The sequence below is a fragment of the Castor canadensis genome, chromosome 1 (genome assembly GCF_047511655.1).
Source record: "Castor canadensis chromosome 1, mCasCan1.hap1v2, whole genome shotgun sequence".
NCBI classification, from domain to species: Eukaryota; Metazoa; Chordata; class Mammalia; order Rodentia; family Castoridae; genus Castor; species Castor canadensis.
The window spans coordinates 139,474,287-139,502,222 of record NC_133386.1 but is presented as its reverse complement, the minus strand read 5'-3'; the positions used below and the strand labels follow the sequence as shown (position 1 = coordinate 139,502,222).

The 27,936-nt window shown below is 44.2% G+C and overlaps 1 protein-coding gene and 1 non-coding gene across 3 annotated transcripts in view; one reads left to right on the top strand and one right to left on the bottom strand.

Moving 5' to 3' along the window:
* Clpb (ClpB family mitochondrial disaggregase) overlaps window positions 1–27,936 on the bottom strand; it is a 138,873-nt gene that overhangs the window by 65,665 nt on the left and 45,272 nt on the right. For both annotated transcript variants that reach the window (XM_074083827.1, XM_020174021.2), the window contains exons 4-5: window positions 25,958–26,061; window positions 6,015–6,143 (exon numbers count right to left, since the gene is read on the bottom strand). In XM_074083827.1, coding sequence (XP_073939928.1) covers window positions 6,015–6,143; window positions 25,958–26,061 — 233 coding nt within the window. The remainder of the gene's footprint in view (window positions 1–6,014; window positions 6,144–25,957; window positions 26,062–27,936) is intronic.
* LOC141415792 (U2 spliceosomal RNA) lies at window positions 6,194–6,383 on the top strand. The gene has a single exon (XR_012440755.1). It is a non-coding gene; the product is annotated as a U2 spliceosomal RNA (small nuclear RNA).

Below are 27,936 nucleotides of genomic sequence, written 5' to 3'. Positions count from 1 at the left end.
CCTATGTTGTTGTATATTGCAAAAGTCCATAATTCACTGGATGCTGGTGGCTCACGCCTGCAATCCTAGATACTCAGGAGGCAGAGATCAGGAGGATTATGGCTGGAAGCCAGTCCAGGCAAATAGTCTGAGAGACCCTATCTCAAAAAATACCCAACAAAAAAAAAGGGCTGCTGGAGTGGCTCAAATGGTAGAGCACCTGAGCACCTGCCTAGCAAGCATGAAGCCCTGAGTTCCAACCCCAGTACCACCAAAAAAAAAAAAAAAAGGTCCATTCATTCCTATCACTGTGTATTATTCCATTTGTGAAAATTCCGTAATTTATCCAATTCAGCTACTGACAAACATTTTAGAAACTTTCACATGAATTGTGAAGCCTGTTCTGTTCCTCCTCTAAATAGTAATGGTTTCCCATTGGAGGATAAAGTCTAATTTTCTCAGCACAGTTTGTATAACAGAACTTCCTTGCCAGCTCTTTGTTCTCTATTCTTGCCTCCTAACCCTTTCATCCATACCCTGGAAACCCAACTCTTTTGAACTACCTGCACTGTACTGCGTATTCCATGTCTCTGAACATGCTCTCCCTTCTGCCTTTCTCCTTCATTCACCTGGGAAACTTGCAATTATCCTTTAAAAGATTCAGCATGAATACCATCTCCGACACCAGGCTTTCTTGTCCTCTCTAGAAATTTAAAAGGTCCTTTCTTTGTGATCCCACAGTACCTTCTATAGATCTCCATTACCACACCAGACAGCAATTCCTTGCCAAAATATCTAATTTTTCTCACCCAAGTATGAGTTCCTTAAGGGTAAAGACCATGTCTGGATCATGTTTACTTCCCTGGTGCCTAGGATGGGGCCTGTGACTGGAGAGATGCTCAACAAGTATGATGGTTGATTTTGATTATCAACTTGATTGGGTTGAGAAACACTAGGAGATTGGTAAAGCATACCTCCAGGTGTGTCTGTGTGGGCGTTTCCAGAGAGGATTACCTAAGGGAGGAAGACCTGCCCTGAATGTGGGCAGCACCACCCAATAAGCTGGATGCCCAGATAGACTAAAAGCCGAGGAAGAAGAAAGGCAGCTACTGCAAGCATTCTCTCTGCTTCCTGGCAACCATGATGTGAACTACTCTGCTCTGCCATTCACTCCCGGCCACGACAGACTAAAACCTCTGAAATATGAGTAAAATAAATCCTTCTTCCTTTCAAACTGTTTATTTCAAGTATTTTGTGACAGTGACAAAAAGTCTGACCAATACAGCAAGTGTTTGATAAATGAAGGAAAAGACTTGCCCAGGGGTTACAAGGAACACTGGATGCTGGAAGACACTGTAAGATCAGCTACCCTAACTTCACTATCTTATAGAGGTGGAAAAAGGATTTACCTAAAGTAGAAGGATTTGTTGATGGCAGAGCCAGAACTTCTGATCCTTGGCTGCGTGCTCATTTGCTTTCTCTGCATTGCTGGCAAGAATCAGTGTAAGAAGTTTCAACAGAGCAGACAGCTTGAGGCAAAGAAAGCCGACTGCTTAACATCTGGCAGTATAGACAGATGGACAGACAGTGAAGTGGAACAAGAAACGGAACTCTAAGTCTTAGGTACTGATGACAAGCTAACAGGCTGCTAAAGGGAGGATGTCAGCAGTGGAAAGGCGCTTTGCCTCAGGCAAACTGGTGGGGAATTTAAGGACTTGGTTGATGCTGGCTGGTTAACTCTGACAACTGAGTGACAACTGAGCAGTGCACTTAGTCGGGGGTGAAAGAAGAGCCATGAAAGAAGGTAGGAAAGAGGCTGAGGGAAGCCCTGGGGAAGGTGGTGTTGGGTTTCAGGAAGCCCAAGTGGTTCTGAGGTGAGAAGCACTGGTGGCTGGGAAGAAAGTGGCACTGGGGCTAAGGGAAACAGAGACAGCTAGAAAGAAGTGGCTCATGTGGGAGGCTGCTCAGGCCAGCTGCATTAGGACATTAGGAGTGGGAGGGCCAGGGAGCAAAGATACCACATCTCCCAAGAAAAAACCTACAGTGGCTTTGGTGATTTATTAGTACATACAAAAGCGTAGTAAGTAATGCACAGGGTGTGGAGTAAAGGATCAGGACAAAAAAAGGACACAATCTTGACCTTCAACCTACCTCAGTCTAGAAGAATGGGATTGTCCCAAGTCCCAGAGGACAAGGAAGGTGGCAGAAGGAAGACGGCCTGAAAGCTGGGGAGTGGAAGGTAGAAAGAATTCCACTAAGGACTGGTAGTGTGGCTTAAGTGGTAGAGTGCCTGCCTAGCAAGCTCTGAGGCCCTGAGTTCAAATCCCAGTGCTGCCAAAAATCGAAAAATTCCACCAGCCTAAGAAACAAAGTCTTAAAGGGACATGAGCAGCAGAAAGAACTGCAACAGCTGAAGTACCAAGGGCTAGATAGACACTACAGATGGGCAGGAGGATTAGGAGAGGGTCAGACTAGAGCAACTGTTAAAGTCAGTCAATGTTAGGAGGGTCTGGATTCTTTTTTAAACAAATAAGCACTGAGTGTTCTGAAGTTAGTAACAGATACTACATATGAAGTGCCAACTCTGGAGAACCTACACATGCCCCAATACTTACAAAATTGGAGAAAGTAGGTGGCATCACCCCCATTTCCAGATGAAGAAAAAGAACCTCAAGTGGGCAGTCCCTTGCTTGGGGTCAAGCAGCTGTTAAGTGGCAGAGGTGGTACTCAGCTGATGCCAAAGCTTATGCTCGCTCCTTGTAGGCTTTGTCAACTGGGGTTTCTACTTCGACCTACATTTAGAAAATTATGAGCCAGATGTGGTGGTGCATTTGGGAGGCTAAGGCAGGAAGATCAAGAGCTCAAGGTTGGGCTGGGCCACAGTGAACCTGGTGTCTCAATAAAAAATTATAAATAATGATTTTCTCAATTCTCCCAAGAGTGGTATATACCTAGTATCATTTTAGATGTCTGGGAGAGAAATTAAGTCCTTGTGTACAATGGATGTCTTAGAGCATTAGGGATCAATTCTCTGAAGGCCCCTAGGTCAAGAAAGGCCGACATGATAAAGACAGATCTGCCAGTGAGAGCACATCCCTGTAAGGAAACGGTTGCTGATACACCTCGACAACCCTGGAAATACTAGGATGAGTCAGCTCCCAGGACTCTGACCACCTTCCCCAACTACTCCTCTTTCCGGTCATCCTGTCTCCTCTCTCTTCCCTCTACATTTTCTTGTACTTGAAGTCAAGTGTTGAAGCAGAGCCTTCCTGCTCCTAAGTAATCAACAGGGCAGAGCAGAATCTTCATGGGGGAAAAGCACAGAGGCCTATATACTTACTTTTCCAGAGGGTGGTGGCAGAAGATCAACACTAGTTAATTCAAAAGCCCTTTCAAGAACTTGTTCAAAGCATATTGTATATAGCCGGGTGCTGGTGGCTCAGATCTGTCATCCTAGCTACTTGGGAAGCAGAGATCAGGACAACTACAGTTTGAAGCCAGTCTGGGCAAATAGTTCCTGAGACCCTATCTTGAAATTACCCAATGCAAAAAGGACTGGTGGAATAGCTCAAGGGGTACAATGCCTGCCTAACAAGCACAAGGCCTGAATACCACCAAAAACACACACACACAGACACAGACACACACACACATACACACACACACAGACATACATACTATATGCATCTATGAAATATGCATAATGCAGGTCCCTTTTACAATAACAAAATAAAAAAGAAACCATTCTAGAGGAGTCTGTCCAGAAAAACTCCCAATACCCTTCCTGATAAACAATTTTAAGAAGGGTTCCGTGTGGACCTTGTGAATACAGGCTGGCCTCTGTGCCTAGGCCTGCCTTGGATCTTACAGAGAGACCCTCCCTCCAAATTGCTGGTGGCCAGAGTAGTGCAGGCTAAAAAAGTTGATAGGTAGGAAGATAGACTCTTTGGAGATAGTCAGCTGAGGTCGACGATTTTAGAAATGTTACAGGCAACAGCCCCTAGGATAGGAAAGCAGGATCCTGCCTCTCGGATGGCTGGTCACACACACAGGCAAACCAAGGGAGGTCAAAGAGGGGAGGAAGGTCGGAAGTGGGCAGGCCTGCAGGCTCTGAGTGATGGCAACTTGTTCAAGTCTGGGTGGGAGAAACAAGTGGGCTGATGGTTTTGGCCCTTGAGGCTGGGAGGCTAGGGCAGGGGGTATAAATGGATGCTGGCTAAAAAGGCAGGTGGGAGAAATGCAAAGGTGGGGGCTCAGGGCATTCGTTCCAAGTCACCAGGCAGGAACCATGCCCCTGGAATGGCTCAAAGGGCCAGCCTTGGCCTGGGGGTGGGGGTGGGGGTGGAGGGGGCTTCATAAAAGGTCCTTGCTTCTTTATTTCAAAGGTGTTCGATCTGGAAGGCGAGTGTGAGGGGCTCCTTATAGAGTGAACACTATCCATTTGGGGGCTGAGAGGAGTGGGGATATAAACCATGAGACAATGACTGGGAGTATTGATTTTAAAGCAAAGCACAGAGAAACCCCATGGTGCATGTTCCAATTCTTAGCCACAAATGTTTCGTCAGAGAGCTTTCCAAAGGACAAAGTAAGAAGTATCCTGCTTGGGGACATTTTCTAAATCTCCGCCTCTGAGAGCAGTGAGTGTTCACTCTGCAAGTATCAGTCACCATATCCAGGGAGTAGCCCTGCTTTTACAGTTATGTGCCCAAACCAACATTTTGGGGCAGGTCTTTTGGAGGCTGGCCTGTGGGCCAGTCCTGGGTTTGTAGCCAGTGTGGCTGTGGCTGACAAGAGGTGGCAGGATTTGGGGCTGGAGGGAAGTCCCTCCAGCCTGAGGATCTAGGGATACTCTGGCAGGCAAGGGTTCTGGGATGGAAAGAACTTTCTGTGAAGGCTGGTTTTTGAAAGTGATTGGGTAGCAGATAACAGTTGGCAGAAGTTACAGAGAAGATCACAGCTTATTAAAAAGATGTTTCTACCAGCCAGAGCTGAAGTAAAATGGAATGGACTATATGGGGAAGAAGCAGGGTCCTCTGGTCTCTAATGGAACCCAGTAGAATGCCAGCTGGCTATTGGAGAGTTTTTGCTGGGAGGGCAATCATCAGAGTGGTCCAGAGGACCTTGGAGGAAACTTCCAGCTCTCGGGTTCCATGGAGAATGGTACCTGACAAGGAGGACCCCGAGGTCTAACCTCAAGAATGGGTCCATAGCCCTCAAGAAGAAGCCAGAGGGCATGGACAGATGTCCTGTGCCATGTACTCAGTCAGGGGCCTGCCTGGACCCACACATGCTAGCGAGATGCTTGCCTCCCTCTCCCAGAGGCTGGACTTGGATGGGGGAAATAGGAGGGGAAGTGGTTGCTTAGAAGGTGTCTGGCAGGTAACTCTGTACCAGACTTGGAGAGAATCAGCCTAGCCCAAGTCTGGGGAAGATACATATTGTCCCTCCAATGAAACTGATGCTTCTGAATATGAAGGGTATCCATCATTCAGCAAGAATTTATGCAGTACTTACTATTGCCAAGTACTATGCTAGCTCCTGGGGACACTTGAAACAAGTCAGACATGGGTCTTGCCTTCAATGAACTCTCAGTCAAGTTAGAGAGAAGGCCACTGAGCAAACAAAAACAATCTCAGCTTGTGACAAATGCAATGATGGGGACAACTTTGTGTTTTGGGTTGTCAGGGATTGGACAAGGCTCTCCCTTGTTCCACTGGCCCTGCTCTGGAGGTGACAGGGGGAAGGGAGAACACTTTTGGGGAAGGTAATAATCAAGATAATTCTCAAACCTTGTGTAGACAGGCAGGATGGCATGCAGTATTACACACAAGTGGGCAAAGACCATACAGCAGTCACAGGAGGACAAATCACATATGCACATTGTCACTCATAGGAAGTGCAGCCACTCCTGAGGTATTTCTAGCTCAAGAAGAGTAACAGGTGCTGAGGAAGCATGGCATTTCCAAAGTGCAGAGCCTCCTAGGCACTCCCTCCTCTGCCAATCCTAGCTCGCCCTTCCTCTACCCAGCTCTCACCTCCATCAAGCAGCTCCTTGACGGTGCGGTAGTCATCAGCCAGGACAGCGTAGTGCAAGGCTGTGCAACCCTTGAAGCTGGCACGGTTGTTCAGCCGATTGTTGAAGTCATCCTCCCGGGTAACCAGGACTGTGGGGACAGCAAAATAAACCCTTCCATTATTAGAAAATTCATGAGCCATTGCTTCTCGGCCTTTTGGCTAAGATCAGTTGTAGTATCTGTTCTTTCAGTTTAATATCTGATATGTCCTCTATCCGAGGACAATATATTAAATGCATTTTGGGGACAGGGAGATGGAATAGGAGATTGCTCTGTCCACTCCACGCATCTACCTGGTATTGCAGTACCTCCAGGAATGGTGCACCCCTCTCCGGGGGGTAAAAAAAATTCATGAGCCACAGATCTCAACTGCTTTCTCTTGACTTTGTTTTTTATGAGGCAGGGTCTCGTTATGTAGCACAGGCTGGACTCGAACTCTTGATTCTCCTGCCTCAGCCTCTAGAGTACGAGATTATGGGGATGCACCCATAATGCTCTCTTAACATTTAATTCATTCACCTACTTACTAAACATTAAGTAGCACCTATATTATGTGTCTGCCCATCTGTGCTGGGCAAGAGGAGGTAAAACAGAGGCAGGTTAGTTTCAGAAATGTTTACTGACATCTAATATGTGTTAGGATTCATCTTGGGGACATGAAATAAACCAGCTATAGTCCCTGACCTAATCTGACGAGGGAGGCAGACAATAAGCAGATGGTTGGAGTACTGTTTGAGATAAATAGTATGTTAGAGGTTCAAAGAGGTGGTATAAAAAGCCAGAGGAAAGCTGAACTCAGTTGGGCATGAAGACAGGATCCCAGAAGATGGGTGTCTGAAAGGATGAGGAGCAGCTATCCAGGTGAAGAAAGAAGGTGAAGATGCGACCTAAAATAGCCTAAAACTAGCTCATCACTTTTATAGGACACTCTGGGTTGGGTGACCACACACATCCCTAGTTGCTCGGACAGTACTGGTACTTGTCCTGGACTAGGTAATAGATCAGAAGGTTATCTTACCTCCAGAACCTTCCCTTAGGAGACATGGCCCCACAGAGCAGCTTCTATCCTGCTCAGGTGATGGGGTTCTTTCTGCCTCATGTGGAAATTATCTGGGTAACTGTCCTATGCTCTTTCCTGAGCTGAGTTTGTTGGGGGTGGAATCTGTGTCCTGCCTACCCCATACCCCTTTTCCTCTAGCCCATGGCACAGGCCTGCAAAGGCAGGCTCCTCTCAGGGTGTGTACAGGCAAGAGGCTTAAGTTGTCAAAAGCACCAGGCAATTCCTAAAGCCATTCTTTCTAAGTGCTCTCAGAATGAAGTCCCAATCATTTCCTCCTCCTTCAATCCTCCTATCTAAAGTTCCAAAAGCCAGGAATGGTTATGTCATGCAACTAGTCTTATGAATTCTCACAGCTCTCCAGCACAGTAGGTATTATTACTGTAAATGGGGAAACTGAAGCTCAGAGTTCACACAGCTAATAAGTGGTTGAATGAGAAGCTGGGCATGGTGATGCGTTCTTAGTCCCAGCTACTTGGGAGGTTGAGGTGGGAGGATCACTTGAGCCCAGACTGGAAAACAAAGTAAGACCCTGTATTTAAAAAAACAACAACAAAAAAGTAGTCATTCCAGCCTTAGCTCCCACTCCTTCTTCTTTTCTTGCTCAGGTGAAGGTCAGAATTTGCCCTTACCAGAAGACTGCCTGAGGTCTGTAGTCAGCTTGGATAAATTAGCTTGGGTCAAATGTTTGACCAGAATGAAGCTGGTGGAGTCTGTAGCTGGAGACCAGCACTCTTTGTGGTCTGTAGAGTGAATAGTCAGCCAGCTATTCTACTCCAGGCAGGGGCTCTCAGACTGTTGACCCCTTACCCCAACCCCTGACCTTTTCTGTGGCAGGAAGGACAGAAAGTAAGAAAGCCTCTGAGCAGCTAACATATAAGTCCTATGTTATACTTTTCCCGTAAGAGCCCTACTGTAGGACATCAATCAGAGGTTATGAACCCTTAGTCACCAATAGTCTTAGCAAACCATGCTTAGGGGATCCTGTTCCTAGCCCGCTGCAGATTAGAAGGAAGTAAGAAGGCTGGGGAGGATATTTTAGAATCCAGTAGATTGATTACAATCAGGCACTGGCCAGGCAGGGAGGAAAAAGAACAGGACAATGAAAAGCTGAAAAAGGAATTCAGAGCACAGCACCTCAAAAGGCCCTCAGGGCATCACTGAACTGTCACATACGACATTAACTGCTGGATATAATGATGAACCTGAAGAAAAGTGATAGTTGGCTCAAGAAAGCAAGAAAGGTGTAATCTATTTCACCAAGAAAACCCATCATTCATTCAACAAACAATGTTTAATGAGTACCAATGCATGCTGTTAGCTTCTGGAGATATAATAATGAGTAAGACACAGATCCTGACTTTAAGATATTAACTACCTAATACAAGAACCACACCACTGAGCAGACTCATTATAATACATTTTCACAAGTGCAATGGTACAGCTATTTACAGGGTGCTTACCATAAAAGCAGACCTCAAGGAACACAAATGTCAACAGAGTACTAGTGTCATAGCCCAGCTAATAAAGAATGTCCATGAAAAGGTCTCCTGCTCACCCTCAAGCTCTCCACTCTCACCATCCCCTTTCTAATGCTTCCTCTCTTGCCTCTGAGCTTTTGGAAATACTAGGCCACTACCTAGGGCATCTTCCAGACCTCCATGCCTTCAGTTGGCTAACTCTAACTCATTTTGAGGCCTTTAATTAGAAGCTACTCCTCCACTGGGTTTGAGGTAGATTCTGTTCCCAAGAGCTCCTCCAGCACTTTGGCCTCTCCCAATTACAGGATGTATGTATTACATTCTTTTGCAGCCACCTGCTTATGTGACTCCGCTTTCCCACTACATCAAAAGCCCAGAGAAGACTCTTCACACTAGTAACCCCAGAGAGCAGCACAGCGCCTGGCCTTAAATTTGTCTTTGACATATACTTGTGAATGACAAATACATACAGACTGAGTGATCTAATCCAACAAAACACTGAAATCCAGAACTTTCTGAGTGCCAACATGACACTCAAAAAGATTCTGCTTTTGGATTCTGCATTTGAATTTCAGGTTTTTGGATTAAGGATGCTCAACAGTAAAATCCATGCAAAGAATCCAAAATCAAAAACAAACAAGAAAACCAAAAACACTCCTCCAAAATCTGAAACTCATCTGGTTCCAAACATTTCAGATAAGGGATATTCAATCTGCGTAACATACATAAACAAGGTCTTAGTCTTATTATTACTTTTAGAATAATAACAATAGCCAACAAGTATCAAGAGGGAGCAGTAGAATGTGGCTGTTAAATAACTGAGTTTGGCAGTCACCCTACTTGTGTTAGGATCCCAGTTCTGAATGTACTGACTATAATCTTGCACATTTTACCTAACCTTTCTGCAACAAACTCTTTTATCTATAAACAGAGATAATAACAACATCATGTTGTAAGGATTAAAAGATACTACGAGTAAAAGGTTTTGGTATAGTGTCTGGCATACAGTACTTCTCAATTAATGTTGGCTATTATCCTTTTTGCCTAGTCTTGGGCTTCCCAAGCATATCTGCTCTGTGAAAAGTGATTCATTTAGAGGTACTGCATACACTTTTCCTCCCAGAGAGGCACAGGAAGCATAAAAATGTAGGTTTGAGGTCACTGGTTTCGTTTGGCATCACTCAGCAGTTTCTTGTTTGATAGCCTTGTTTCACCAAACCCTTGCTAAAATCCTGCAATACTGAGGTTTTACAGAACACTCTTTGGAAATGAGTAGTACACTGAAATCTGTAAAGCATTTTCATTTCCTTTTTTTATTTCATAATAATTTGTGAGGTGTAAGTTTATACTCCCACTGAAGTTCAGAAGGATGACACTCTCTCAGTGGTAGAGCTGGGACCCACTCAGTTAGAAGAGCCCATTTTGTGCTCTTAGCATTAAGCTCTTTCCTCACATCACCCAGTGTTAGGTGCTCTGGTTCTAATGCCTAAACCGCTGAAGCTCCTGTTCATTAGATTTCATATTCTTTGCAAGCCACAAAAAAGTGGATAAAGGAGGAAAGGAGGTAGGGGAGAGGAATGGTGCCCCATCAAATGTACACACTCACCCCGTTGTCACTGAGGAAGAGTAAGCAAACCCATGGAAGCCAGAAGGATTCATCCAAGCCTGTCTTACCAGCTGGCCACCAAGGTGGTCTTCTGAGGCCCCATGTTTACAGCTGGTCCTTAGCCAATGAACCGTACCCTTCCCAACAAAGACATCTCCCAGCCTGTCTCCAGCAGAGGGGAAGACTGGTTCAGGCACCTGCCTCCCTTCCCAGCCAGCCATTCGTGGTCTCTGCAGGAGTTCTGGCTCCCCGCCACAGGAGGAGTGACAGGCACCACTCTACACCTTCTACTCCCACCTCTGCCTCTGATGTTGCAAAGCCTATGCCGAGGTGCCATGGCCAGGGTCAGTCTGGGAGCTTGTTGCAGGTCTGTGCCCTTATGTATACCCTGAAGCCTCTGTGGACTCACCAGGGCCAAGAACTCAGTGGAGGGGGAGAGGGGACCCTGATGTCTTTCACGTGGCTCTGACCACTTACCATTCAAACCACAAAACCCACTGCCTCCCATGATGAGAGTTATTTAAGGTGAAGATGGCACATGGTCTGAATCTTAGCTCTGGCATTTACTAAGTTCTACCTGTAATCGAAGTATGATGAGCAATAATTTAAGGAACACTGAATATTTAAATATTATAAGAATAAAATCTGATAAAAGGCTTTTAAGAATATTACTATAAAAGAAGAACAAAAAAAAAGTGAAAACAATATTATGAGCAGTAGTCATGCTGCTCTACCCTTGGGTAAGGCACTAGGGACACAGATAGGAACCAGCTGTGGCTCCTGTACTCCTATGCTAAGTCTACTGTAGGAGATTCTGAAGAAAGGTGTAAGAGACAAGGTAAGTGGCCTCCAGAGAATAAGAGCTTTATTTACTGCTTTCTGTGCAGGTGAAAGGCCAGGAGAGCAATGAGTCCTTTCCCCCAGGCTCAGCCTCTACTGGACTCTCCCAGTTGCCAACCAATATGCTGCAGTGTCTAGTAGTGCCCTTGCTTTCAAAGATATGAGCATGTCTCCATAAGCAGGAACCTTAGGGCTAGTAAGACAAACATAAGAATGACCTTTAAGCTGGGCACTGGTGCCTCACGCCTATAATCCTAGCTGCTCAGAAGGCAGAGATCAGGAGGATCATGGTTCTAAGCCAGCCCGGACAAATAGTTTGTGAGACCCTTTCTTCAAAAAACCCATCACAGAAAAGGGCTGGTGGAGTGGCTCAAGTGGTAGAATGTCTGCCTAACAAGTATGAGGCCCTGAGTTCAAACTCCAGGGCCACCACAAAAAAACAAAAACAAAACCAAAAAACCTTTAGCATTTGGGCAGCATTTTACAGCTTAGACAACACTTGAAGGTGGTATCAATCCCTCACCCTCATGACAATCCACATAGGACAGACAAGTCCAGTACTACTCTCTCTATTGAGCAGATGAGGGGGCTGGTAGAATGGCTCAAGTGGTAGAGTGCCTGCATAACAAGCATGAGGCCCTGAGTTCAAACCCCAGCAGTACCACCACCAAAAATAAATAAATAAATAAAAAATCAAATCTATTGAACAGATGAGGAAACAGAGGCTTTAAAGAGGCTAGGTGGCCTTGTAACTCACAATGCTGCTCAGTGGTGGACTAAGACTAGATCCCAAGCCTATCCGTTCCTCTGTCTGCCTTCCATACTGCACAGCTTCTGCCAATGTCCACAGGTTCAAGCCTCACAACTCAGAGCCAGCTGATCTGACCTGAAGTTCTCAGACTAAGCTAAATTCTAATCAAGGGTCTCTAGGAAACTAGATGTGGTAACACACACCTGTAATTCCAGCACTTGGGAAGCTGAGGCAAGAGGGTAGTGAGCTTGAGGCCAGCCAGGGCTACATAGCAAGATCTTATCTCAAGAATAAAAAAAAAAAAAAAAGTCTCTAGAAAAAAGCCTCTGGGATCTTAGCCTCCTCCTACCCAAGGCTCTTATACTCTTAGGCACAGGATGCTGATACATCATCATCAGTACAGTTACATTCAGAGCTCTTGGCCTGTCTTGCCACTCCTCAGCAGTCCATCTACAATGTGCGTGTGTGCATGTGTGTGTGTGGGTTGGGGGGGTGGAACCACCAGAGAGGCCTCAGATTCACCAACTTAGATGAATGAGTCCATTTTATCATTTTCATGCTTCCTAACACCATTTAAACCAGAAAAAGTGTGGAAAGCTTCAACATGGAGTGTACTCCAATTAACTTTCTTTGTGGAATTCATACTACTAGAGAGAAACAAGGCCTTTTTATGGCAAGTGTGTTCTAGCTATCGACTTACTGAGTCTCCATTATAACCTGAGAGAGGCTACGTCTCAGTGAGTGCTGTCAGTTCTGCCTCTCTAACTGGTCAGCAGGAGATGGGGCAGGGCAGGTGGGGGTGGGGGTGGGGGTCCCCTGGATCAACAGGAGATCTGGAGAGGGCAAGTCTTTCACTGTCTTTTGCAGTCTGGAAGGCCTTCTTCCCTTTCCAAATCCTGTCTTTTCTTTAAAACCCAATTCAATTCAATTCCTCCTCTCCAGGGAAGTCCCTATGCTCCCTGAATTTGCCCTGAATGCCTGTACTGTTGATTGCATGTCACCATTTAGCAGTTAATTATTTACTGTCTCACAATTCGGCTTGCAATACTTTCTTGTCTTCAGTATTTCCCTTCTGTTCTGACTCCCTAATTAGACTCTGCGCTCTTCATGGATGACAGTAACTAGTTCATAACATTTCTGTACTCCACACAGCAGCACATCAGTATTTCATGCAGCTTCAGTGATGAGCTCACATGAGCCTCCATCCAGACACCTACCGATGCACACACCATTACAGAGCTCCTATGGTGCAGCTTGTGTTAGGAAATGGATCCCGTATCTGATGGGAGCAAAGATGGGCACATGTCATGTGGGATGGAGAAATCTCTCAGAAGAACCATCTTGAGGGTGGGGGGAGCTTGCCAGGTGGAGAGGGAAAAAAATGCATTACCTGTTCATTCCAGAAACTGGAGGTCCTTCAGTGAGCTTGGAATGCCAAGTTAAGGGAGGTGGAATAGTGGGCAGAGATGAGGCTGTCCAGGCAGGTGTCAGCCTGATCCTGATGGGGGTTTGGACTTAGGATAATAGAAGTTATGAACACATAATAGTTTTTGTTACTGAACTAAGGAGCATGGACTCAGCAAGAACCACAGGCCAGGAGATAAAGAGAACTGAGCTCCAGACTGGCCCTTTCACTAACTTGATATGTGCTTCAATTCCTCTGTGCCCCAAGGTCCACCTTTTTAATGTAGAACAGTTTTTCTACATCAGTGGCTCCCAAGCTTTAGCACATGGTTAACTGGTCAAAAAAATCATGGATTCCAGGACCCCCACTCCAGCCACTCAGAGTTAATAGGCAGGCCCTGGAATATACATTTTTGTACATTTGAAATGGCTTCTGTGGAGCTCCTCGGTACACTCTGAGAAACACTAGCCTTGGTGGCCTAGAAGGCCCTTTTCATCCTGATGCCCTCGTGAGGAACAGAAAAGCACAAGGCCAGTTAAATCCACCCTGCAGGAGCCTGTTCTAGAGAGGCTAGGGATGCCTGAGCTCCAGGATATTCTCCCCAAACCCCGTGTTTACAAAGTTAAGGCATAGTCCCCAGGTCATCACATCTTGAGATCAAACCTGGACTTAATACCCCACTCTTAGTACTTCTCCCAAAAGCCCAGGTGTAATTAGGTCTCTCTATATCACATACTCTCATCTGTCTAGTCACTCACCACATTAAGTAATTCCCATAGGCTGGGCCATGGGGGTAAAGAACAGGCCTACACTGAAGAACTTACAAATGGTACAAAAAATATCAAAACAATCTTTTACATAGTATCTCTGAAAGGGAAGAATTCATCATTGTAAGCCTAAGAGACCTGGATCTTAATCCTAGTGTCTCTGGATCTCTAGAAAATTAATCTCCTTGGGCATCAAATTTCTCATTGGTAAAATGGGACATAAATGCCCACTGATAAGGTTGCTGGGAAAATTTGAGTTAACACCACATAGTAAGGGGCACAAGAAAAAAACGGTATCTAGGAAATGTCCATTTTAGAATTACCGTGTTGTCCCTTGTCCTGGAACCCAAGTTATATCCACATTCCTCTAGTAACTTTCAGAAGATGCACCTGGCCTCAGTAAATTTCTCAAAACAGATTTTCTACTACTTCTCCCTTCTCTGTTCCTTCTTGATGGTCAAGGCCCCCATAAGACACTGCTTATCCTACCATGAATCCTCAGTGGGTAGCATCCTGTATTAGAAAGGACATGGGGGCTTGAGTTAGTCAGACTGGGAAACAAAAGTCATCATGTGATTTTGGTCAGAATTTTTTTTTATTGGTTATTCATTTATTCATATGGATATACATTGCTGGGACATTTCTCTCCCCGTCCCCCGTCCCTGGTAAGAATATTGAACATATCTGAAATTCAGTTTCTTCATCTGCAAAAGTGAGAAAATATCACCTACCTTTTAAGATTCCAATAGCAAACCCAACGAAATAATGAACAAAGGATCTGAATAGACATTTCTCCAAATAAAATATACTGATGGCCAAGAAACACATGAAAAGACGTTCAACATTACTGGCCGCAATGAGATGCTCCTTCACACCCACTAGGATGGCTATGATAAAAAAGGTAAGAACAGGTGTTACAGGTGTTGGTGAGGATGAGAGACTTTGGAACCCTCACACATGGCTGGGTGGGCATGTTTAATGGTATAGCTGCTTTGGAAAATGGTCTCACACTTCCTTAGGAGGTTAGAAAACATAGTTACTACATGACCTAGAAATTCTACTCCTAGATACATTATACTCAAAAACATGAAAAAAAAAGTCACATAAAAACTTGTACAGAAATACTTATAGCAGCATTATTCATAATAGCCAAAAGCAGAACCAATTTGAAGTCCATCTGATAAATAAAATATGGCATATCCACATGACAGAATATTATTCAGTCATAAAAAGGAATGAAGTAATGACACATACTACAACAACTGATTATGCTAAGTGAAAGAAGTCAATCACAAATGATCACATGATATACAATCCCTCTGATATGAAGTATCCAGTTTAGGCAATCTATAGAGACAGAAAGTATATTACTGATTGCCAGGGGCTGGAGGTAGTTGAGGGAAAATGGAGAATGACTGATAATGGATATGTGGTTTCTTTATGAAGTGATAAAAATGTTCTAAAATTGATTGCGGTGATTGTTGTACAACTCTTGCAAGTACACTATAAACCAGTAAAGTATGTACTTCACATGGCAAATTGTATAATGTGTGAATTAAATCTTAATAAAGCTGTTATATTTAAAAACGTATGTAAGGAGCTGAGCATACTGCCTGGTATGCAATAAGAACTCAATGAATGGTAAGAAATTTATATTGTGCCCTTTCTTCCTGATGCCATCCTAAGTCAGGCTAGAACCTGACTCTAATACCAACACGGTAGAATGGCAAGGGCCCATTTCCAACTCAGTGGGGTCACAGATGAGTTCTAAAGACTAAAACCCTACATTATCTCTAATAAGCAGATAACTAAATATATAACTCCCAAGAGCAGTGGGAAAGCAATGGCTCCATTAATTGAACACTTACACATGCCAGGCACTGTACCAGGCACTGTACAACTATTTTCCTCAAAAGAACCATACCAGGGTGCTTTATCATTATGCCTATTTAATAAATGAAGAAATGGAGACTTAGAGAAGTCATGAAACTTTAGCCTGATTTCATGATCTCTTTTTTCTTTTTTACACTCTAGAAATGTCTAGTTTACATCAAATTAGGAGACCTTATATACTCTCAGATTGTTTCACGTGCATTCTCTTGAACATGACAAGTGCTCAATAAATACTTTAGTGAATGTGTCAAGCTTGTCTCTTCAAGCAGAAAATAGATTCTTGAAGGACAGACACTCTATCTTCTAGATCTCCTTATCTTCACACAGTGAAGGCACTCAGGATCACCTAGGGCTGGCCTATGGCTGGAGGACCAGCTCCCACTTGAAATGGTTCTCACCAGTACCTTGCTTTCTGCTCACAGGCTAGAAGCTTTCTCCTTAAGAACAGGGTCCTGCTTACCCCTCATCACCTCACCATACTGTAGTATGGGAGCTGGTACTTGGTAGGAGCTCGGAAAAGGTTTGATGAATTAAAGACTGAGTCAGCACTTATTGTACTGGAGACACAAGAAGGCAGCCTTCCCGGGGGGACCCAAACCCCTCTTCTGTCACCCCCATGAAAAGGAAAGGGAGACCAGGAAGGTTGGCAAGGATCTTGAAGATAGGTTGTTGACCTTGCGTATAGTCCCAGACAGTAAATGTGGCATCCTCTCTGGCCCAGGATGCCTCCTTTGAGTATAGATCCAGGCAGGGCTTTTCAAAGCTCATGTAACACCTTTATCAAAATTAAAAGGTATGGCAAACTCTGTTACTCTATCATCTATAGAACCATCCAATCTCTGCTTGAACTACTTTGAGTTCCCGCCTCTTCTGTCAGAGTAGCAACATGCTCATCCATATCTGATCCCCTTTGATTTGTCCTATAATAACCTTGTGCTCAACCTGCCCCCATCCTAACCAAAGCAGTATTCTTTCAGCTCCTTGTGTCCTCTGGGACAGGCTGGCAGCAAGAGGAAGGAGCCAGCCATCTCTGTTTCTTAGCAGCTAAGCTACCTGGCTGGTCCAACTTGGTCCCTCAGTGCTCCCCATCTCTGCACCTGCTTGCCTCTCCTCTGCCTTTTCTTCAAGATGTTAAAAACTCGCAATAAAAAACAAATACAAAATGCTGTAATTAATAGCCAATTCCAAGCCAACCAAGCATCTCTACTAATAAACCTCAACACTTGCAAAAAGAACAATAAATTCTGCCCCTCTCTGGTTCTGAGGTGGTCTCTTTTATATACTCCGTGTGTGTATGTATGTGGGTAAGTGTGTCTACATATATATTTATTTTCCTTTATTTCCCATCCAGGGAGGGGCAGAATAATGAACTGCGTGCGTCAGGGAAGATGAATCTGAGATACTAGGGAGCAGTGCAGTAAAAAGATTAAAGTGTTATTATTGTTGGTTTTTTTTCCCCCATGGTCCATTGTGACAGCTCGACCGTCATCTGTAAAAAATGTCTCGGCGAGAGATAATCATCGGAAACTCAATAAAGCGTCAGGGGGAGCCTCAGCCCCCATCAATCACTGGGTGCCTGGAAAATTTCAGCCCTCTGTCTCCCTTCCTGCTATCCATATAAATGTCTCTAATATATTTTGTGTGGTGTGTGGGACCCATCCCTGATTTGGAACTTTTGATGAAAAAATATTTATACACAAAATATGTAAATCAGTTAAAAATCACAAGACTAGTTCTTTGCCACCCCATCACATTTTTTCTTATTTTTATAAATGCATCAAATTTATTCTTTTTAATAAAACATGTCAACTAGTCTATCTCCCTCTCCTAGGAGAGAAAGACATATATATCTAGGTAGGCTTGGAGGGCTAAAAAGATGGAAACAATTAACCCAACTGGCTGATACATTTCATCCTGAAGTTGGCCAAAATGCCTGATGGAGTGATAGTGTGTTGTCCATCCTGGTGACTCTACAGCGGCTGGGAGTGCTGAGAAATGGCATGGTGCCCTGGCCTGGAGGTGCAATGAGACTCTGAGTAGGCCTAGACAAGGATGAGGAAGAGGTAGGGACATTATTAAAAATAACTTGCCTAAAGAACTTTTGGCATGGCAGATTTCCAAGTCTTTGGACAAACCAGAGGTTCTCAGCAGATTCTGAGGAGCACATGCAGGCTGATAGGGTTGCTAGGAGATGGTTTTGCTAGCATTTGACATCACTGCTCAGTTTCTTTTAGTGCCTACATCACAGGGCTGCCGTGAACACAGTATCAATGAACGTTACCTGCTGTTGCTGTAACTATCATCATCACCTCCCCCTCTTCTCCACCCTGTAATGATTCAGTTCCTGCAGTGCTCTCTCCTCTAGGAGTTTTGAGGCTCCTTTCTGTCTAAAGGACAAAGTCCAAACATCTTGATTTGGTTCCAGCCTACTAGTGCTGCATCTTTATGGCACATCACTTTCTAAAGGAACCTTCTGCCATGTGGATGCTGCACTTAACACGCCCACCTCTCAGCCCGAAACAACTTTTCTGGTTCCACCTCTGAGGTTCTGGCACTAACCCCTTTACTACTTTCAGCCATTCATACCCAAGTACAAGCCCCCCATGAAGCTGCCTTAAACTTTCCTAGACTTTTTTTTGAAGTACTGGGGTTTGAACTTAGGACTCTGTGCTTGCTTGGCAGGTGCTCTACTGCTTGAGCTATGCCTCTAGCCCCTTCCTAGACTTTGAGACTTGAGTACTATTTTATTTCCTTGATTAATTCAGGCAGAATCTCTTTTCTCTGAGCTGTTGGTCCTTGTCATCTGTTTCTCTGACTGGACCCTTGTCAAATATTGTCCTGGTTGTATCTCTAATCTTTATTAATTGCTATTTTTGTTAGCATCTTACATTTGCATGATGGCTTGTATTTTCTCAAATGCGTTTATATTTACTTCAATTGACTTGTCTGATATTTTTTGAGACAGTTTTGCTATTTAGCCCAGACTGGCCTCAAACTTGAGGCCTCAAACTCCTGCCTTAGCCTCCTGAATACTGGGATTACAGGTGTGCACTAACAACCTGGGATTCAATAGATTCTTTTAACAAGCCCATGGCATAGGAAATATTCTCTACAGATAAGAAAGCCAGCTTACAGAGACAGAATGAACTGCCCAAGGTCACAGTTAGGTAATGGCCAAACCATTCCTTAGGCTCTAATTAATAGTGGGCTGTTGGAGGATAATCACTTGTTGCCATGGAAAAGCACTTGGAAGACTGTGTCAAGATCTCTCAATGAAGTTCCCTGTGAATATCATGAGGATAATGATGATGCAAAAGCAGGTTTACATTAATGGAATTCTTTCTATGTTCTGTGGTTTAGGTTAGGAATAAATATACCACTTTTAACTTTCCCAATAACCTTTATTTTACAAATTAGAAGACAGAGACTCTGAGAAGTACATAAAACTGCACCAGGTGTCACAGCTAATAAACATTCTTCAACCATGGCCTAAGCACACAGTATAACAGTGAAGTTTAAAGTGGCAAAATAATGTCTCTTTTCCAGGGAAGTAAAGGTCCAGATGAGTTTTTTAAGTAGTTCAAGCACAAGACTAGAACTAACACCTGCAGTCTGGATTGTACTACTCAAAGAGTGGAAGCCTGGTAGAGATGCAAACACCTCAGATCCACCCCAAACGTATGGAATCAGAATTTCTTAGGCTAGGGCCCAGGAGCTGTGTTTTATTTAACAAGCTCCCTAGGAGATTCCTATTTCCTTGGGAGCCTCAGTATATGCATCTGTGCCCTCCTGGGGTAGACACTCTTTCTGCCATGCCTGGGTATGCCTGGGCCCAAAGTGGTTAACTTATGCCCTGGATAGTTAACTTATGTTGAGTGGATGAGCTAATCATTCAGATGAAACCACTCCTTAGCATGTCTTGGGAACAGGGAGAACTATTATAATATAGAGAGCAGTTCCATTACTGCCAGCAGGGATTCCTAGCCACCTCCTGAACTCCAGGGCACTTGTCCACTGGTTTGTGATGTGCCAGCTTGCAAAGTCCTGTCGCCCATCTGAAGACAAGAGATGGGGAGGTCAGCTGAAGCAGGCCAAGACTGCAGCCTCCGGAGCTGTGGGAAGGGAAAACTCAGGTAGGTAGGCTTGGCCTTGGCAGGTCCAGCCTGGCACGTCAGGCCCTCTTCCTCAGAAGGATGCCATGCCAGCCCAGCTTCTGTAGGACTTATTTTTATTCAGCTGCCATTTATAACTAAGAAGGGAAGCTGATTTATAGCCTGTTCTGGCCACGTTTCTGCCGTGTTTTATTGTTTTAATTGTACATATGAGAGGTACTCAGAGTGCTCGCTTGCATTTCTGACAGCCCCAGACACTCGATGTTTATAACAGTTACTTATAAGCAGCCGGCGGCATCCCCGGCTGGGCAACTTGTTTACTGTTACCACTAATTTATTGCCTCCTGCACCTGAGGATTGGGGCCCACCACCCATCAGCCAGCCACAAGTGGAACTCTCCTGAAGTGGGCACTGGTGGGCTGAAGGCACTGAGGGAATATGATCAACATCAGGGAATGAGCTGGCAGAGAAACAGCTATGATCCCCACCCTTCCCTTGTGTATGTCCCGTCTGTGTTCCCTCAGCTCAATCTTGTCCTCTGCTTTTTTCTCTTCCTCTTCAATCCTAAAGCCACTTACTTTAAGTATATTATTTTCTCTCCAATGTGGAGCTGCAAGCTTTCAGAGCCTTAGAAATCACATGACTGGCAGGAACCTTAGAAGCCATATAATCCAGTGACCCAGGGAAGGAATCTCCTTTACAAAATCCCTGATGGGCAGACATCCAGTCTGCTAGTACCCCTTGGGTAGTGAGATGCTTACTACCTCGTAAGACGGCTTCCTGTGTTATACTGAACCAAAACCTGCTTCCATAGAGAAAATTACATTAAGTGTCACTATGCCTTAAATACATATGGCTCTCTTTAAACATTCTAACAATCCCGAAGAGGGATATTATTATCCCTATGTTACAGACAAGAATACTGAAAGGCAAGGACTTTAAGTCACTCGCTCAAGATCTCACAGCCAGTCAATGGCAGGGTTTAGAACCATAGCTGCTTTGCAGTGAAGTCCTACCCTTCTCCAGGACACCATTGTGCCTCTGAAAGCATCACTCTGAGGTCTGAAGGCAATGGAAAGAATAGTCAGGCCAGGGAGATGTCCATACCAAGAACTCCTGGGTCACTTGTACCAGTAAGACAGCCTTCTACCCAGAAACATCAACTTTGACAAGAGGGACGAATCTGCAATGTCAGCTGAGCAGGCTTTCCGCTAAGGAGCAGTGCTCATATGAAAGGCAGAAGGGTTTCCTTAGCATGATCATCCCATAATGGAGGCTCAATGAGGAAGGCAAAGACCTTTCTTTCCTCCTCAGGCTGGGTCTGTTCTGAGCAAGTAGAACAGATACAAACCATCTCCAATACCTTTTAGTTTCTTGGAGTGGGTCCTCTTTCCTCCTTACACTCTAGGTGCTATTATCTCAGAAGGAGGGACCTGTTCTCCTCACTTTAAATCCTTCCAGGGGCAATTTCAGATACATCCACTATTTTAACTCCCAACCAAATGGGTGACTCCTAAATCCCTCTCCTGCTAGACAACTCCTTGGAGCTCTAGAAATCCAACTGTAAACTCACATAAGAAATTGAAGTGTCACCACGGGTGCTTCCTTTTGCACCAATTCTCACAATCTACTTAGTATTCAACTTCCTCCTAATACCTTCCTAACATCTATTTTCTCCATTCCCAAAGATCACATATAAGAATTATGTGTTAGTTACTTTTGTGTAGCTATGACCAAAATACCTGGCAACTTAAAGGAAGAGAGATTTATTTTGGCTCACAGTTTCAGAAGTGTCAGTCCATAATGGTAGAGTGGATATGGTGAATCGGATCAGAGCAAACCACACCATGATGTCCAGAAAGCATAGAAAGGGATATAGAAGAGTCCAAGACAAGATATAGTCCCCAAGGACACACCTCCAGTGACTTACTTCCTCTAATTAGGCCCCATTGCCTAGCTTTCGCCACCTCCCTATAATGTCACATTCTGAATCCATCAAGGGATTAACCCATTCATTAGGTCAAAGCCCTCATGATCTCATCATCTCTGGAAATGCCATTAGACACGCCCAGAGTGTGCTTTACTAATGCCCTTGACATCTCTCAATACAGTCAAGTTGATGATGAAGATTAACTAACACAAACCACCAGAAATTTTAAGTGTATTTTGGGGGAGAGGATCACAGTTTCTCATCAGATTCTCAAAGGAGTTCATCATCCTCAAAAAGTCAAGAACCAATGCTAATCTCTCCTCTTCAAGTCCTACTCTACCTGTCAAAATGGACCAAATGTGAATTCATTTCCCTTGCTTAAAATCTTTTAAGGTCCTTCAGAATACAGCATGAGCTCCCTACAGCTGCCTTACAAGGTCCTTCCCATGTGTCACCTTCCCTCCTTGACTTATTTCTTGTTATTCTCCTCAAAACCATGGCAGATACCCTCGGTATCTTATGTCATCCACCCTCTGCCCAATGTCCCAGCATGTGTTATTCCCTTTGCCTGGAAGGTCCTTCTTATCCACCCTGGCAACCTCTGATTCCAATGTAAGACCCAATTCAAAGTCACTTACCCTGTGACACATTCCAGACAGCAGCCTGCTGTAAGGTAGAACTCATCACGTCTGTCAGTACTGCCTACATCTTTTGTACAGTTACCTTTGTGCTCATCACACTGTGCTGTGATTCCTTGCTTATAGGTTCTTCTTACTTGACTGTGAGTGCTGCTGAAGGGTGACCATGAACACTCATGTATACATTCTCACTACTTGGCAGAGTGCCTGACACCCAGGAAAAGTATGCTGAGCTATAAATGAATATAACTAATAAGCAATTACAACTGTAGAGCACTTTACAATTCACAGATCACATATTTTATCTCTTGATCTTCACCACATCAATATGGTAGACAGTTGATGGAGTTCATCCTCCCATGAACTCCATTCCCTGAATAGTTGGGATTACAGGTGTGCACCACCACACAAAATCCAAGATGATTCTTAAAGACTGTTACCATCCAGGTCCCAGAGTCAGAAAGCAGAGCACATGAAGTTTAGTTGGAAAACATAGCAGTAAGATGAGCTGGCAGAAAAAACTATGGCAGACAAAGGTAGTCTGGAATGAAAAAAGATAGGAGAGAGGGGTAGATCTTGCAAACTATAGATAGTGAGTTTATTAATGATTCCTACCAAAATTCTGGATTTTTTTTTTTGGGGGTTGCTGGGGATTCTTAAACACTTAAGTGATGGGTTCCTTAGAACAACATCCTTAGAACAACATGCCAGAATAAATTTCTTTTTAGAAAAGATTATTGGGGCAAGAAATAAGACAAATGCTAGATACATTTTTATTTTAGCAAGAAAACTGTGAAGATCTCTTACAATTTTGTAGACAAAACAGAGAATCAGAGGATGAAAAAAAGGAAGTTTAGTGGATTATAGCTGTGAATGTTAAAAATGCATCAAAACTATCCTGATCATGTGCTCTAGGTCTCTGTACTTAATAGAGTCCAAATACTTATTTTAATCCAAAAAAGTACATGACAGCAGGGACCTTGTCTATCTAACTAATCAGTGTCTAGAACAGTGCCTAGTACACATAGAAATAAAGTGTTTTGTTTTTTGGTGGTACTGGAGTTTGAACTCAGGGTCTCACGCTTTGCTAGGCAGGCATTCTACTGCTTGAGTCACTCTGCCAGCTCTTATGTTGGGTATTTTCAAGATGGGGTCTTGCGAACTATTTGCCTAGGCTGGCTTCGAACCTTGATCATTCTGATCTCGACCTCCTAAATAGCTAGGATTATCTTTATTATTTCATGAGTCATGAAAGTCTTTTCCAACATTTTTTCCTGTCTGTCTACCTACCTATCTACTGAGAATGTAGGCTTGTTGCCATAGGAGTTAAAAAGAATTCAGGAGATTGCAGAAAGGGATAATAAATAAGTAAATAAATAAACAGAAAAGAAATTATTTGGAATAGGGTGGGTAAACTATAGATGATGGGCCAAATCCAGCTTGCTGCCTATTTCTGTAAGTAAAAGTTTTTATTGAAACACATCCATGAACATTTGTTTGTGTGTGTCTATTTGTATAGTTGCTTCTGCCTTAAGTGACCAAGTTGACTAGTCACAACAGAGACCAACTGACCCACAAAGCTTAAAATGTTAGCATCTGGCTCTTGCCAGAAAATGTTTGCTGAGTTCTAACCTAGAATGTTGGATATCAGCATCAACCCAGAGAGAAGCATTAGAAAATAAAGCTACAAAACTTGAACACAGGCCATGGAGGCCAGTGTGACAGTAGTTGAACTACATGGCTTTATAGCTCTGACATTCTGTAAAATAAAAAATATTTCCTGATCCCCCCCTCTCCCAGGCTCCTGAGAGCAGATGAGAAGGAACTCAAGAATCCCCTTCCTCCTCCCTGGCTCTGCCTTCTCACAAATGTGCTTCCTTGCTTTCTGGTGAGAGCTCCTGAAGAGAAGACAGACCTGAGGGAGAATGCTTGTTTGAGCGAGGAGAGGACAACCACGAGCTGAGTCTTCATGGATTAGGTGGCAAATACAGGGCAAGTTTGGTACTCGTGAACTTTACTTCTGTTTTTCAAGAAGCAAAGATCATGGCCTGCATGTGGAACTGTCAGCTGGGGAGGAATGAGAAAACACATGGGCAGGCGCGAGATCAAACAGCCAGTCAAGAGTTAGGGAACATTCAGAAGAGCAGGCTGCAATTATTGCCTAGGACAGGAAACCCTGTGGAGGATCCAGCCTCTGGAATGCAGCCTCAACAAAAGAATCATGTTTACAGATGGAGAGGCAGGGGATGGCAACTGCACGCTTTACCTGGGCTGCAGTGCCCTGATGCGCTTGGACACTCCCCTCATACCAGTTTCTCCCTGGGCACCAATGACACATCCCCTCTGGGCCACCACACATCCATATCAGTCTGGCTTCAGTGACGGCAGCTCTGAGAGCTGAGTGCATTGCTCCCCTCAGCTTAATCTCCCCCAGGGTCCATGTTCTGACCCTCAGACAGTCAGCCAGGTTGTCTGTCCTGTCATCACTGCTAACCCTAAGCAGTCATTGCCCAGCTGCCCTGTTGCTGGGAGTCTCAGTTTGTCTGAGTGATCCAGAACAATGGGCAGGAAGGAGGACAAGCAAAAGGTCAAATATAAAATGCTCATTTCTGTCAGCAGCCAGAGTAACCTGCCTTCTTCCCAATTCCACTTCAGAAGAACTACAGACCAGAGGTCATACAGACTGACTTCTCAGGTCCCTTTTCCAGACAGGGGGCCTGGCCCTCGTACACAGCCTCTTCTGAAGTCCCAGCAATCACCCACATGACATCCCAGGAGGCACCAATGCCAACCCTATTTTACAGTACTTGATGGCATAGAAAAGGTTCACTATTTGTCCTGGATTACACACACAGTAAGATGAGTGGCCAGTCCCAGGGACAAGATTAATACTGAAAAGTCAGGGCTGGAGGCATAGCTCAAGTGGTAGAGAACATGCCAACAAGCATGAGGCCCTGAGTTCAAGCCAAAAAGAAAAAGAAAAGGAAAAAGCAATATTTAGAGTAGCTTTTAGGGACATCCAGGGCTGAGGAAACTAGTGAGGTGTTTCCTAATTCTGGGCAGGGTAAGTCTCCAGAAATTGAACAAGGAGCAGTTACCTAATTGTTTCTTTGAAGCCCATTCTACTGCCCACTCTTAGGAGGTTTGCCAGGCTTAGGTACTCTGAGGAGAACACCAGTAGAAATATGTCTCACCACAATCAGTTATCATCTCAGGCTTTGATGTCTTTCTACAACACTTTTTAAGTGATACAATTATATAGCCAGAGGGACTTTGAAGGACATTTGGTCCAAGCCTTTAGGGTTATCCATGAGTTCCTGAATATAAGAAACTTGCAGAGGTGCTAGAAGCACTGGCACTGAACAAGGCTGATGAAAGCCACAGAAGAGTTCCCAGAGCACCGGGGTAGCTAGCCCAGGCTTACCTTCCAAAGAATGGATTCCCTGCTCCTTGGCAGTCTTGTAGACACTGCTGAAATCATCCCCAAGGTTTGGGTCAGCCCCAGCAGCAAGCAGGATCTGCACCACACTGGAAGCAATCAGAGACAGAAGTGTCATAAGGACTGGTTTCCATGACTATAAAAAAACTATTCATTCAGCAACTACTTTACCAAATGCCTACTATGTTCTAGTCACTGTTTAGGCACCAGGGACCATGCTTACATAGAGAACTGACAGTCTGCTTGAGAAGGAAACAAATACACAATTATAGCAAAATGTCATAAAGGTTATGATGGGAAAGCCCAGCGCTGGTGGCTCATGCCGGTAATCCTAGCTATTCAGGAGGCAGAGATCAGGAGGATCGTGGCTCGAAGCCAGCCCAGGCAAATAGCTCGCAAGACCCTATCTCAAAAATACCCATCACAAAAAAGGGCTGGTGGAGTGGCTCATGGTGAAGGCCCTGAGTTCAAGACCCAGTACTGCAAAAAAAACAAAAAAAAAAATTCATGTGCAGCAGAACAAGGGAGTGGATCAAGAAAGGCCTCCCAGCAAGATGGCAAACATCAATTTCCAGTTTCTTTCCTTGCCATAGCAATATCAATGTGAACAATTATCCACCTGTGAAAATATATTCACAAGGGATGAGGAAACCAGGTAAGAGATCACAGCACATGGGCACAGCACAGAAATAAAGAAAAGATGTATTGAAGAGGGGTAGGAAGGACATTACATTACCTGTGTCACCCTCCCCCAATCCAAGCAGTACAGCACTGAAGAGGTATCTTCCATGTGAAGGAAGGAAAGTCCATAGGGACCTAGGATCTTTTACCACCACCCCTGTAGTCCACTCCAGGCCAGCCCCTATAGACCCAGTGGCCAGGCCCATCCCAGTGCTTGACCAACCCTTGCAAGTTCAGACTTCAGTCCTACCCCAATACAAGGTTGGTCTTTTTGGATCCAGGTTTTCTGGCCAGTCCCTCCAGATACAGGTTCCAGTCCCAACCTACAGACTCAGGTGGCAGGCCTGCTTACCTACTGGCACCAGGCCCATCTGCCTGAGGACTCTAGAAGCATGCCCACGCATGGACCACACAAGATGGCTTGCCCAGAATCTCTAAAGAGCTGACTGGTGAAGGGCTTTCTCAGACAAAGTCAGTCTATGAAGACTGGAATAAGTCCTAACATCTTCAAGTACACAGCCATCAGTGCATGCTGACAAGGATCAAAAGCAAACAGGGAAATGTGACCCTCTCCAAAGGAACAAAATGAATAACCAGTAACCAACCCTAAAAAAGTGGAGATTCATGATCTACCTGACAAAGAATTTGAAATAATTGTTTTGACAAAGCACAGTGAAAATTCAAGGAAGCAAAGAGAAGTCTTTTATTTTGGCAATAATGGAGTTTGAACTCAGGGCTTCAGCTTGCTAGGCAAGCACCCTAGTACTTGAACCATGCCTCTAGCTCTTATTTTATTTTTTGTTCAGCAAAACTATTTGATGAAACAATAATTACAAAAGCAAGAAATTTAACTGAGACTGAAATTATTTTTTAAAATGTCAAATTCTGGAGCTGAAAAATATAATGAATGAAATGAATTCTGCACTAGCAGAATTAATCGCACATGAGAAAGAATCCGTGAACCTGAAGCTAGGCTTTTGAAACTATACAATTGTGGCACACTCCTGTAATTGCAGCACTTGGGAAGCTGAAACAAGAGGATTACAAGTTTGAAGCCAGCCTAGGCTACATAGTGAGTTCTAGTTCAGCCTGGGCTACCCTAGGAGATCCTAGCTCTAAAAATTGGGCTATATCTTTCCTTGCTGTTGAGTTCTATATGTATTTTGAATATGTGCAAACTGCACATCTGATATGAGGTTAATATCCAAAATACATATGGACTTCAATAGCAAGAAAAGATATAGCCTAATTAGAAAATGAACAAGATCTGAAAAAAGACCTGA